A 12,925-nucleotide genomic window follows, 5' to 3' on the forward strand; every position below is an offset into this window, starting at 1 on the left:
AATTTAATGACGCAATATTTTTAGACATACCTGCAGGGTTGCAAACTTGACTTTTTTTTTCTGGACAGCTTATCAAAAAATCACAGGAAGACGAATATTTTTTACAGACACACTGGAAAAATGTAACAAAACATTATGATATATGACTACAGCCTATCTGTAGAATAGAATTAAGCTTCAAAAAATTCATGGATGCCTTAAATTTTTTTATGGACAGGACAAAAAAAAGTGATTTATTTTTACCTCCTATCCTGGAATTTCTGGATGGTTATTAACCCTGTATACCATAGATTACCAATCCATTGTGTTGATTTTGCTCCTCCAGGGAGTCCTTATACACATGCATTATAATTCACATAGCTTTACACTGCTGCTTTGTTGTCCTCCGGGCGTCATTGTATGCATTGTAAATCCTCTTATGTGTTTTCATTTAAATTTACATCTACATTCAGATGCAGATTTATCCATTCATCCATGTTCTGGAAAATAGTGCAAATCACTTCTCAATGAAAAGAGCATTTTGTAGATTTTAAAATCCGCAGCACTTCCTAAAATCTTCCCATATTTTTTTCTGCAGCTTGTGTATTGGATTTTGATTCACTGCTTTAACATGACTCACCTTTTCCTTTTTGGTGATCAAATGGGTATAAGAATATTATATTTCCTACTTATAAGCAGCACTACAATCTTAACACTTTTTTTTAGGCAGGTGAACTCTATAAGGAGAATTCTACATTAAAAGGTAATATATTCACCCTGGAGGAAACCATTAATGTCAATGAGACAGAATCTAAAGCCAGCCGAGAAACCATAATGAAACTGGTCTCTGAAGTGAATAGAGAGAAAAAAAATAATATTTCATTTATCCAACAAATAGAGACCCTCCACAAGGTTTGTATGATCTCTATGATGGATTATGTTTTTGGGAAACAGCAAGTTACCACATTGAATGTATGTAAGGGTGCTTTAACATTGCTTTCCGGCACCTTTTCGGTGGTCCTGTCAACAAACGTAAGAACCGACGGGGCTATGGGCTATAATGGTGCCAGCAGTGCGAATGTGCGCCCTGCCATGCATCATTTTCGAGCCTACTGTATGCCTGTATGCCTACTGGAGGCGGACACTCAGACGTAGTAGACTGATGTAGTAAAATGATGCAGGGCAGAGCATACATTCACTCTGTTAGCACCATTATAGTCTATAGATCCATCGGCGCATACATCTGAATCCAGTTGATATTCTTGAAAAGCTGCTGTACTTTATAGAGAATATTCTTTTGATGCTTTATTAATATTGACTTTCCTGAAAGAGAGACTTTAGTTTCCTATAATTTCTAAATATCTAATTCAAAGGAATAAAATTGAAGCTGAATGCTGCTTTTACATACTTAGGTGGCTGTGGTCCAGCGCCATCTATTTCCACTGTCAGGCATTAACTCTCTGACCGTGCAAGTGGCACCGATTGCTGAGGAGACTGTTCTGGCATCACCACTAGGCAGCCTGTTTGAATTCTTCTCTGGCACTTTGTGGGGCATGCTATGGCTAACTGCAACATCACTGTAGTTTGTGTATCTTGAGCTGGGCAGCCTGTATTGCTACCAAGCTAATTATAACTTTGTATATATTAGGTCTTGACCTTAGGCCAATAGTATTTACGGTCAGCAGTCCAAATCCCGAGCACACCGTCATACTTAAATTTTCCCTTGACACTCAGTTCTTGCCAGTTGTTGCACTGTATCTCTTTCCTGATCCCAATATTGGACCTACCTTTAAAGGGAATCTGTCACCACATGTGACCTATCTAAACTATTAATTTGGCCATTTAGGCTATAGAATACTGAAAACAGTCCTCTCCTGTATGTTTCATATCAGCTGTGTTGTTGCTGAGAAATAATTGTTATCACTTTATATAAGTGATCTTTTCCAGGCTGGGGCGGATGATGCCTGGAAGATAATTCTGCCTCCAGAGCTTATTTTACGTGAAGGATGCATTCTCAGTGTGAGACAAGTAACCAACAAAGAACAGGAGAAATTCAATTTGTCTTCTTGCAAACTCATTTTTGCTTCTCTCTCAGCTCTGCTGTATTGCAACCCTGTCTCATGTGAGATGGAAACTGACGTTGAGATGAACCTGCAGATGTGTGAGGTATAATCACACACAGCTCTGCAGTGAGATCAGGAGAGCAGAGAGCGGCCATTAAACATCACACTGGTAACAGTGATATCCATGTCACTTCACACTGGTAACTCCCCCTTATATGAAAAATAAGCTCTGAGGGCAGAGTTATCTCCTGTCACAATCCACCCTGGAGCCTGGAAGAGGTCACTTATATAAAGTGATAAAAAAATGATTTCTCAACAACACGGCATCTGATATGAGAGACACAGGGAGGACTGTTTTCAGCATTCTATAGCCTGTATGCCCATATTAATTGTTTAGACAGGTCAAATGAGGTGACAGATTCCCTTTAATTCACTACCCAATCTGTCTAAACCTTGGATTGCTTTTTTGTTGCTGACCCTGAACTGATTTAATCACCATTCTGTCTCCAATTTATTCTACCTGGTTCAGACCTCAGCTATCCTCTTAACCACGTCGCTGCCACCTGATTTTGTCCATTTTGCTAGTTTTTGTGTTTCTGACACAGCTATTCTACGGCCAACTTGCTCCACCTGCCCACAGCAATGTTGGGGCTTTTGTGCCAAAGGCCGGATTCCTATAAAGCAGCAAAATGGTAAAAACTGAAGTGCTACCTTTTGAAGTGCTGTTTTTTTCCGCAGCATGGGCACAGCGTTTTCTGTTTCCCATAGGTTTACATTGTAATGTAAACTCATGGGAAACTGCTGCGGACCCGCAGCTGAGGAAATGCTGCGGATCTGCAGCAAAATCCGCAGCGTGTGCGCATACCCTTAGAGTTGCCAGATTTCAACTCATACACTCCCTGACAGAAGTTATGTCGCTTATCCATGTTATGTAAATAAAAGCTTATAACCTGATGTTAAATTCATCCATTAATTGTATAAATTATTATTTTGAAAGCTGAAACCCTCTGAAATGTGGTTTAGGTTAAGAAAATAAATTGGCATCAATGCAGAAATATTGATCAGTTAATGGACACAGAATGATCAGATTTTGGCAAGACAAAAGTTTTGTCGCCCATAGAAAGTAATGTGATATTCAAACAAATAATTAACTTAAAATATAAATATACTGTATGTTGCATAACATTGGTGAATGAAGTTGTGGTGCTATTAGAGTCATATTTAATATTTTGTGTGACTTCCATGAGCTTGAAGGGCTGCATCTATGCAGTTCAACAATGATTCATACAATTTATTAATGAAGTAATCAGGAATAGCAAAGAATGCAGTGTTACATGCCTCCCAGAGTTCATCTAGAGTCTTTGGATTTGTCTTCCAAGCTTCCTCTTTCATCCTACCCCAAACATGCTCAAATGATGTTAATGTCTGGTGACTGGGCTGGCCAGTCCTTGAGCACCTTGATCTTTTTTGCCTGGAGGAACTTTGTTGTAGAGATGGATGCATGAGATGGAGCACCATCCTGCTGCAGAATCTGACCCCTTTTATGAATTGGAATATAAGAGGTAGCAAATACTTCTTGATATTTTAGGCTATTGATATTGCCTTCCATCTTGCAAATGTTTTGCACACCCCCATACGGAATGTAACCCCAGACCATGATCTTTCCACCACCAAATTTAACTGTTTTCTGGGTGTATTTTGGATCCATACGGGCTCCAGTAGGTCTACTACAGTATTTGTGGCAACTGTGGTGTAGTTCTACTGAAGATTCATCAGAGAAATCCACCTTCTGCCACTCTTCCAGCATCCATCTATTTAGCAGGCTGTGGGACTTTGCAAATGCAACACGGTTTTTTATTTGCCTTTTGTTTAGTGCTGGCTTCTGGGCACTGATTCGACCATGGAGGCCATTTCGAGACAGAATCCTACAAACTGTTCTAGTTGACACAGGAACTTGAGGTGACCAGGTCTGCTAGAGCTCTGCTGCAGTGGAAGAGGGGCTTGCTTTGGATTTTCTAACCAACAAACGTTCCTCCTGAGCAGTTGTCTTGGGGGGTCTGCCGGACCTGGGCTTATCAAACACATCTCCAGTCTCTTCAAATCTTTTTTTAATTCCTTGTACTTGACGCTGAGACACATTAAAGGTGCCAGCCACCTCTGCAGTGGATCTGGTCTTCAGCCTCTTGATAATCCAGGCTTTGGTCGCAGGGTGGATTTTTGTCATGTTGTCAGAGCTCAAGTTGCAGTTCAAGTGAAGGTCTGGGGTGCTGGGTTTCTTTTTATACACACACACACACACTAATTAACCGATCATTTACTGAGCAAAGGTGAGGATGTAAACTAGGATTGGGTGCATTATATAACTAGGCGACAAAACTTTTGTCTTGCCAAAATCTGACCATTCTGTGTCCATTAACTGATCAATATTTCTGCATTGATGCCAATTTATTTTCTTAACCTAAACCACATTTCGGAGGGTTTCAGCTTTCAAAAGAATAATTTATAACTAATGGATGAATTTAACGTCAGGTTATAAGCTTTTATTTCCATAACATGGATAAGCGACATAACTTCTGTCAGGGAGTGTAGTCCATAGTAGCTTCTGTATACAGTAGATTGAAAATACTCATGTTGCATTACTCACACTACTGACTCCCAGGAAAAAATATGATTTGTAATGTTGGAATTTGTTTTGCCATTTAATATCTGCGTTGGTTGTGTAAATGTTGTTTAGCTGATCCCATTCACTACTTTTTGCTTGCATGTATTTTTGTATGAAAAGGACTCTCTCTTATTCAGCTCAATGGCTGTGTAGGAGGAAGAAGGTGGCTATTTTTTTTTCTTAGGGGGGTAAGTATGACATAAAGTCTCCCATAGTGCAGGAGAATAATAAACAGACCTGCTCAGCATCAACACCCCTACTCTTGCTAATTCAACCTATTTTAATGCAATGCATATTCAACCCATTTTAAGAAGACCTTGTTGGGATTGTGTGATAAGAAAATAAATTATTTGTCTTATTCTGTTGTGTTAATTTCAGAATTTAGAAAGTGTTACTGATGCCAAGCACGCTCTTGAAAAGGAGATTACAATCCTCACTCATAGGTTAAATGCATCACATCGAGCCTGGGAGGCCAGCAAACAAGAGCTAAACCAGATAAAGAAGAGCACCACCGAACTAGATGTGACATTGAAGAGTAGTGTAGGAGAGGCCAAAGCATCAAGAAGCCTGCATGAATCTTTCAAGGAGGAAATTGCAGCCGCTCTCAGTCGGGACCCTGTAGCTGTAAAGCCAAAAGAAGAGGCTATCTTGGAGAGGATTCGTGACTTGTGCAACAGGACAGAAAATAAACAAATTGTAAGTTTGTTTCAACAGCAATTATACTATAGTATTACTATGTATCCTTGTGTAATATAGTTGCCATGAAGATTTAAGTATATGAGCTTGAGCAGAACTCCAGGCATCTGCTAAACCAGATTCATCCGTCAGGCTGTCAGATAGTAAAACGTGAGTCCAGTAGCGATCTGCCTTACACCACTTTAGCCAGTGCTTTGCATCGTGCATGGTGATCATAGGCTTTTGTGCCTCTGCCTAAAATGGAACTGCACTTTCCAAAAACTAGTACAAGTGATTATAAAGAAACTTCTTCACCTCCCCCTGCCTCCTGAACTCACCATCCACTGTGAAAAAGCAACTGAAGTCCATCTTGCTCAGAAGAGACAGACAGCAGATGTCATGTGACACACCCATTATCCTCTATGGAGAAGGTAGGGGGTAGGATGAGTGAGCAGTAGAGAAGGGAACAGACAGAAAAACATTGTGAAGCACTCTGTAATAATTGTTTTTCCTTACGTCAGAGCTAGATTCAGATCAACATAGCTCAGCTCTGCTATATAATGTCATCCATGTTGATGCGGATTGTCTCTATGAGCTTAAAAGTGAATGAATAGCACGTATTCCCCTCTCTGTGCTGTCTATAGGAGAAATAACTGCAGCTTGTCCTCTCTCCAGCAAACAATGGATTGCAAGTTACAAATGGAGCATGCGAGTATACTCAGAATATCCTTCATAATAAATCTCCAAAAGCAGAAATCATTTCTACCCTTATTACTAATAAAGATCACAAGCTATTTTGAAGTACTAAAAATGTATACGGATATTTTAATCCCTTTCCGACATCGGGCGTAATAGTACGCCGATGTCAGACCCCCTCCCTTTGATGTGGGCTCTGGCACTAAGCCCACATCTTTCCCGACACATGTCAGCTGTTTTGAACAGCTGACATGTGCCTCTAACATCCACCCACAGCTGTTAACCAGTTAACTGCTGCTGTCAAACTCTGACAGCGGCATTTATCCTAGGCTTCCAGCAAGCACGCCAGAAATCCCGCCCAGCAGCGCCCGTGATCGTGGGTCATCGATGGGTTGGCATGACAACCAGAGGTCTCCAGCAGACCTCTATGGTTGTCACTGCTGAATTGCTATGAGCACCGCCCGGTGGTCGGCGCTCATAGCAAGTGAGCAATTCTGCTATATACAGGCTATCTGATCATCACCTGTATGTAGCAGAGCCGAACGGGTTATGGCAGCTTCTAGTCTCCCATGGAGACTATTGAAGCATGCCAAAAGTGAAAAAAAGTTTTTAAAAATATAAAAGTTAAAATCACCCTCCTTTCGCCCTATTCAAAATAAAACAATCCAAAAATGAAACATGCACATATTTGGTGTCGCCACGTTCAGAATTGCCCGATCTATCAATCTAAAAAAAAATGAACCAGATCGCTAAACGGCGTAACGAGAAAAAAAGTCAAAACCCCAGAATTACATTTATTTGGTTGCTGCAACATTGCATTAAAATGCGATAATGGGCGATCAAAGTATCGTATCTGCACCAAAATGGTATCATTAAAAATGTGAGCTCGGCGCGCAAAAAATAAGCCCTCAACCGACTTGAGATTACGAAAAATGGAGATGCTATGGGTATCGGAAAATGGCACAAATTTTTTTTTAACAAACTTTGGAATTTTTTTCACCACAGAAATAAAAAAGAACCTAGACATGTTTGGTGTCTATCTACTATATAATTGTCTAAGGGTCACTTCCATCTGTCTGTCTGTCTTTCTATCTGTCTGTCTGTCTGTCACGGATATTCATCGGTCGCAGCCTCTGTCTGTCATGAAAATCCAAGTCGCTGATTGGTCGCGGCAAAACGGCCACGACCAATCAGCAACGGCCACAGTCCGGCGGCAAAATGGCCGCTCCTTACTCCCCGCAGTCAGTGCCCGCTCAATAATCCCCTCCAGTCAGCGCTCACACAGGGTTAATGGCAGCGGTAATGGACCGCGTTATGCCGCGGTGTAATGCACTCCGTTACCGCTGCCATTAACCCTGTGTGACCAACTTTTGACTATTGATGCTGCCTATGTGGCATCAATAGTTAAAAGATCTAATGTTAAAAATAAATAAAAAAAAAAAAAATCGATATATACTCACCGTCCGTCAGCCCCTGGATTAGGAACAGGCCTTCCCCGCTCCTCGCGACGCTCCGGTGACAGCTCCATGCATTGCGGTCTCGCGAGATGATGACATAGCGGTCTCGTGGGACCGCTATGTCATCATCTCACGAGACCGCAATACACTCTTGGGACCGGAGGGCGCGATGAGCGTCGGTAACCGCTTCGCCTGGATCCGGGGCCAACGGAAGGTGAGTATATAAATATTTTTTATTTTAATTCTTTTTTTTAACAGGGATATGATGCCCATGTTGCTATAAACTGCGTGGGCTGTGCTATATACTATGTGGGCTGTGCAATATAATACGTGGGCTGTGCAATATGTTATGACCTGGTGGTTAGGAGCACCCGAAGTGACCTGATGGTTAAAACAGAAAACCTGGGACAAGCTCTGAGGAAGTGGTAACTCTACTGACCGCAATCCCTAATCCTATCACACACACTAGAAATAGCCGTGGAGCATACCTAACTCTCCCTAGACGCCTCTTCACAGCCTAAGAGCTAACTACCTATAAAGATAGAAATAGTAGCCTACCTTGCCTCAGAGAAATTCCCCAAAGTAAAGGTAGCCCCCCACAAATATTAACTGTGAGTTAAGAGGGAAGTGACAAACACAGGAATGAAACAGATTTTAGCAAAGGAGGCCGAATCTTCTCTAGAAAGACAGAGGATAGGAAAGGGAACTATGCGGTCAGTATAAAAAACTACAAAAACCACGCAGAGTGTGCAAAAAGACCTCCACACCGACTCACGGTGTGGAGTTGCAGCTCTGCACCCCCAGAGCTTCCAGCTAGCAAGGAAATATCATAATAGCAGGCTGGACTGAAACATAGCATGTACTGAAAAATATATTGAAAAAAACCAATGAACAGCAAATGACTAGCAAGGACTTAGCTTCTGCTGGAGTAGTCAGGTCATCTGAGAATTCCAAGAGAGATCTGAACCAGTACTGAGACATTGACAGCTGGCATGGACTAACGACCTGGGCAGAGTTAAATAGGGAAGCGAGCAGAAGCAATAAACGAGGGCAGGTGAGAAAGCCAACCTCAAAGATCAGCAGTTCCACTCAAAGCCACCAGAGGGTGTCCAAGGACAGAACTCACCAAAGTACCATTCACGACCACAGGAGGGAGCCCGAGAACGGAATTCACAACAGCAATATAATACGTGGGCTGTGCAATATAATACATGGGCTGCTATATACTACATGGGCTGTGCAATATAATACGTGGGCTGTACAATGTACTGCGTGGGCTGTACTATATGCTACGTATGCTGTGCAATATAATACGTGGGCTGTGCAAAATAATACATGGGCTGTGCAATATAATACGTGGGCTGCTATATACTACGTGGGCTGTGCAATATACTACGTGGGCTGTGCAATGTACTACGTGGGCTGTGCTATATACTACGTGGGCTGTGCAATATAATACGTGGGCTGTGCAAAATAATATGTGGGCTGTGCAATATACTACGTGGGCTGCTATATACTAAGTGGGCTGTGCAATATACTACGTGGGCTGTGCAATATACTACGTGGGCTGTCCAATATAATACGTGGGCTGTGCAATATAATACGTGGGCTGTGCAATATAATATGTGGGCTGCTATATACTATGTGGGCTGTGCAATATACTACGTGGGCTGTGCAATGTACTACGTGGGCTGCTATATATTACGTGGGCTGTGCAATATACTACGTGGGCTGTAAAATGTACTGCGTGGGCTGTGCTATATTCTACGTGGGCTGTGCAATATAATACGTGGGCTGTGCAATATAATACGTGGGCTGTGCAATATAATATGTGGGCTGTGCAATATACTACGTGGGCTGTGCAATATACTACGTGGGCTGTGCAATGTACTACGTGGGCTGTGCAATGTACTACGAGGGCTGTGCAATGTACTGCGTGGGATGTGCAATATACTACGTGAGCTGTGTAATATACTACGTGGGCTGTGCAATATGCTACGTGGGCTGTGCTATACACTGCGTTCCCTGTGCTATACACTACGTGGCCTGTGTTATTCACTACATGGGCTGTGTTATACACTACGTGGCCTGTGTTATACACTATGTGGCCTGTGTTATACACTACGTGGGCTGTGTCATACACTACGTGGGCTGTGTCATACACTACGTGGGCTGTGTTATACACTACGTGGGCTGTGTTACACTATGTGGGCTGTGCAATATAATATGTGGGCTGCTATATACTATGTGGGCTGTGCAATATACTACGTGGGCTGTGCAATGTACTACGTGGGCTGCTATATACTACCTGGGCTGTAAAATGTACTGCATGACCTGTGCTATATACCACGTGGGCTGTGCAATATAATGCGTGGGCTGTGCAAAATAATACATGGGCTGTGCAATATAATACGTGGGCTGCTATATACTACGTGGGCTGTGCAGTATACTACGTGGGCTGTGCAATGTACTACGTGGGCTGTGCAATGTACTACGTGGGCTGTGCAATATACTACGTGGGCTGTGCAATATACTACGTGGACTGTGCAATATAATACGTGGGCTGTGCAATATAATACGTGGGCTCTGCAATATAATATGTAGGCTGCTATATACTATGTGGGCTGTGCAATATACTACGTGGGCTGTGCAATGTACTACGTGGGCTGCTATATACTACGTGGGCTGTGCAATATACTACGTGGGCTGTAAAATGTACTGCGTGGGCTGTGCTATATACTACGTGGGCTGTGCAATATAATACATGGGCTGTGCAATATAATACGTGGGCTGCTATATACTACGTGGGCTGTGCAATATACTACGTGGGCTGTGCAATGTACTACGTGGGCTGTGCAATGTACTACGTCGGCTGTGCAATATACTACGTGGGCTGTGCAATACACTACATGGGCTGTGCAATATACTACATGGGCTGTGCAATATAAAACCTGGGCTGTGCAATATAATACGTGGGCTGTGCAATATAATATGTGGGCTGCTATATACTATGTGGGCTGTGCAATATACTACGTGGGCTGTGCAATGTACTACATGGGCTGCTATATACTACGTGGGCTGTGCAATATACTCCGTGGGCTGTAAAATGTACTGCGTGGGGTGTTGTGAATTTGCTTTTTGCTCCCTCTAGTGGTTACTAGTTTTTTGACTCTGGTTTTTCTGTCATTCCTTTTATCCGCACCTGGGTCGTTAGTTAGGGGTGTTGCTATATAAGCTCCCTGGACCTTCAGTTCTATGCCTGGCAACGTAGTTATCAGAGCTAGTCTGCTGTGCTCTTGTCTACTGATCCTGGTTCCAGTTATATCAGCTAAGTCTGCCTTTTGCTTTTTGCGATTTGTTTTGGTTTTGTATTTTTGTCCAGCTTGTTCCAAATCTATATCCTGACCTTTGCTGGAAGCTCTAGGGGGCTGGTGTTCTCCCCCCGGACCGTTAGACGGTTCGGGGGTTCTTGAATTTCCAGTGTGGATTTTGATAGGGTTTTTGTTGACCATATAAGTTACCTTTCTTTATTCTGCTATCAGTAAGCGGGCCTCTCTGTGCTAAACCTGGTTCATTTCTGTGTTTGTCATTTCCTCTTACCTCACCGTCATTATTTGTGGGGGGCTTCTATCCAGCTTTGGGGTCCCCTTCTCTGGAGGCAAGAAAGGTCTTTGTTTTCCTCTACTAGGGGTAGCTAGATTCTCCGGCTGGCGCGTGTCATCTAGAATCAACGTAGGAATGATCCCCGGCTACTTCTAGTGTTGGCGTTAGGATTAGATATATGGTCAACCCAGTTACCACTGCCCTATGAGCTGGATTTTTGTATTCTGCAGACTTCCACGTTCCTCTGAGACCCTCGCCATTGGGGTCATAACAGTTTGCCAGGCCAGTATTTAATGTTTAATGCATTGCAGAAGAGGGATTATAAGAAAGAAGATTCTGAGTTTTTTTTTTTTTTTTCTTTTTCCCCTTTACCTCAGAGTGGCTATGCTTGCTGCAGACATGAATGTCCAGACCTTGATTACAAGTGTGGACCAGCTGGCTACTCGTGTGCAGGGCATACAAGATTATGTTATCAGAAATCCTAGGTCAGAACCTAAAATACCGATTCCTGAACTGTTTTCCGGAGACAGGTTTAAGTTTAGGAATTTCGTGAATAATTGTAAATTGTTTTTGTCCCTGAGACCCTGTTCATCTGGAGATTCTGCTCAGCAAGTAAAAATTGTTATTTCGTTCTTACGGGGCGACCCTCAGGATTGGGCTTTTTCGCTGGCGCCAGGAGATCCGGCATTGGCTGATCTTGATGCGTTTTTTCTGGCGCTCGGTTTACTTTATGAGGAACCCAATCTTGAGATTCAGGCAGAAAAGGCCTTGCTGGCTATGTCTCAGGGGCAGGACGAGGCTGAAGTGTATTGCCAAAAATTTCGGAAATGGTCCGTGCTGACACATTGGAACGAGTGTGCACTGGCCGCTAATTTTAGAAATGGCCTTTCTGAAGCCATTAAGAATGTTATGGTGGGTTTTCCCATTCCCACAGGTCTGAATGATACTATGGCACTGGCTATTCAAATTGACCGGCGGTTGCGGGAGCGCAAAACCGCAAATTCCCTCATGGTGTTGTCTGAACAGACACCTAATTCGGTGCAATGTGATAGAAAAACCGCAAATTCCCTCATGGTGTTGTCTGAACAGACACCTGATTTAATGCAATGTGATAGAATCCTGACTAGAAATGAGCGGAAAATTCATAGACGCCGGAATGGCTTGTGCTACTACTGTGGTGATTCTACACATGTTATCTCAGCATGCTCTAAACGTATAGCTAAGGTTGTTAGTCCTGTCACCGTTGGTAATTTGCAACCTAAATTTATTCTGTCTGTAACTTTGATTTGCTCACTGTCATCTTATCCTGTCATGGCGTTTGTAGATTCAGGTGCTGCCCTGAGTCTCATGGATCTCTCATTTGCTAAGCGCTGTGGTTTTACTCTTGAACCATTAGAAAATCCTATTCCTCTTAGGGGTATTGATGCTACACCATTGGCAGCTAATAAACCGCAGTATTGGACACAGGTTACCATGTGCATGACTCCTGAACACCGCGAGGTGATACGTTTCCTGGTTTTACATAAAATGCATGATTTGGTTGTTTTAGGGCTGCCATGGTTACAGACCCATAATCCAGTCCTGGACTGGAAGGCTATGTCAGTCTCAAGTTGGGGCTGTCGTGGTATGCATGGGGATTCCCTGCCTGTGTCTATTGCTTCTTCTACGCCTTCGGAAGTTCCGGAGTATTTGTCTGATTATCAGGATGTCTTCAGTGAGTCTGAGTCCAGTGCACTGCCTCCTCATAGGGACTGTGACTGTGCTATAGATTTGATCCCAGGCAGTAAATT

The 12,925-nt window shown here is 42.8% G+C and overlaps 1 protein-coding gene across 2 annotated transcripts in view; it reads left to right on the top strand.

Annotated features, from left to right (window-relative positions):
- CCDC170 (coiled-coil domain containing 170) overlaps positions 1 to 12,925 on the top strand; it is a 265,520-nt gene that overhangs the window by 82,865 nt on the left and 169,730 nt on the right. For both annotated transcript variants that reach the window (XM_077283084.1, XM_077283085.1), the window contains exons 7-8: positions 706 to 891; positions 5,083 to 5,400. In XM_077283084.1, the coding sequence (XP_077139199.1) occupies positions 706 to 891; positions 5,083 to 5,400 (504 nt within the window). The remainder of the gene's footprint in view (positions 1 to 705; positions 892 to 5,082; positions 5,401 to 12,925) is intronic.

The sequence above is a fragment of the Ranitomeya variabilis genome, chromosome 2 (genome assembly GCF_051348905.1).
Source record: "Ranitomeya variabilis isolate aRanVar5 chromosome 2, aRanVar5.hap1, whole genome shotgun sequence".
In the NCBI taxonomy this organism is placed as follows: Eukaryota; Metazoa; Chordata; class Amphibia; order Anura; family Dendrobatidae; genus Ranitomeya; species Ranitomeya variabilis.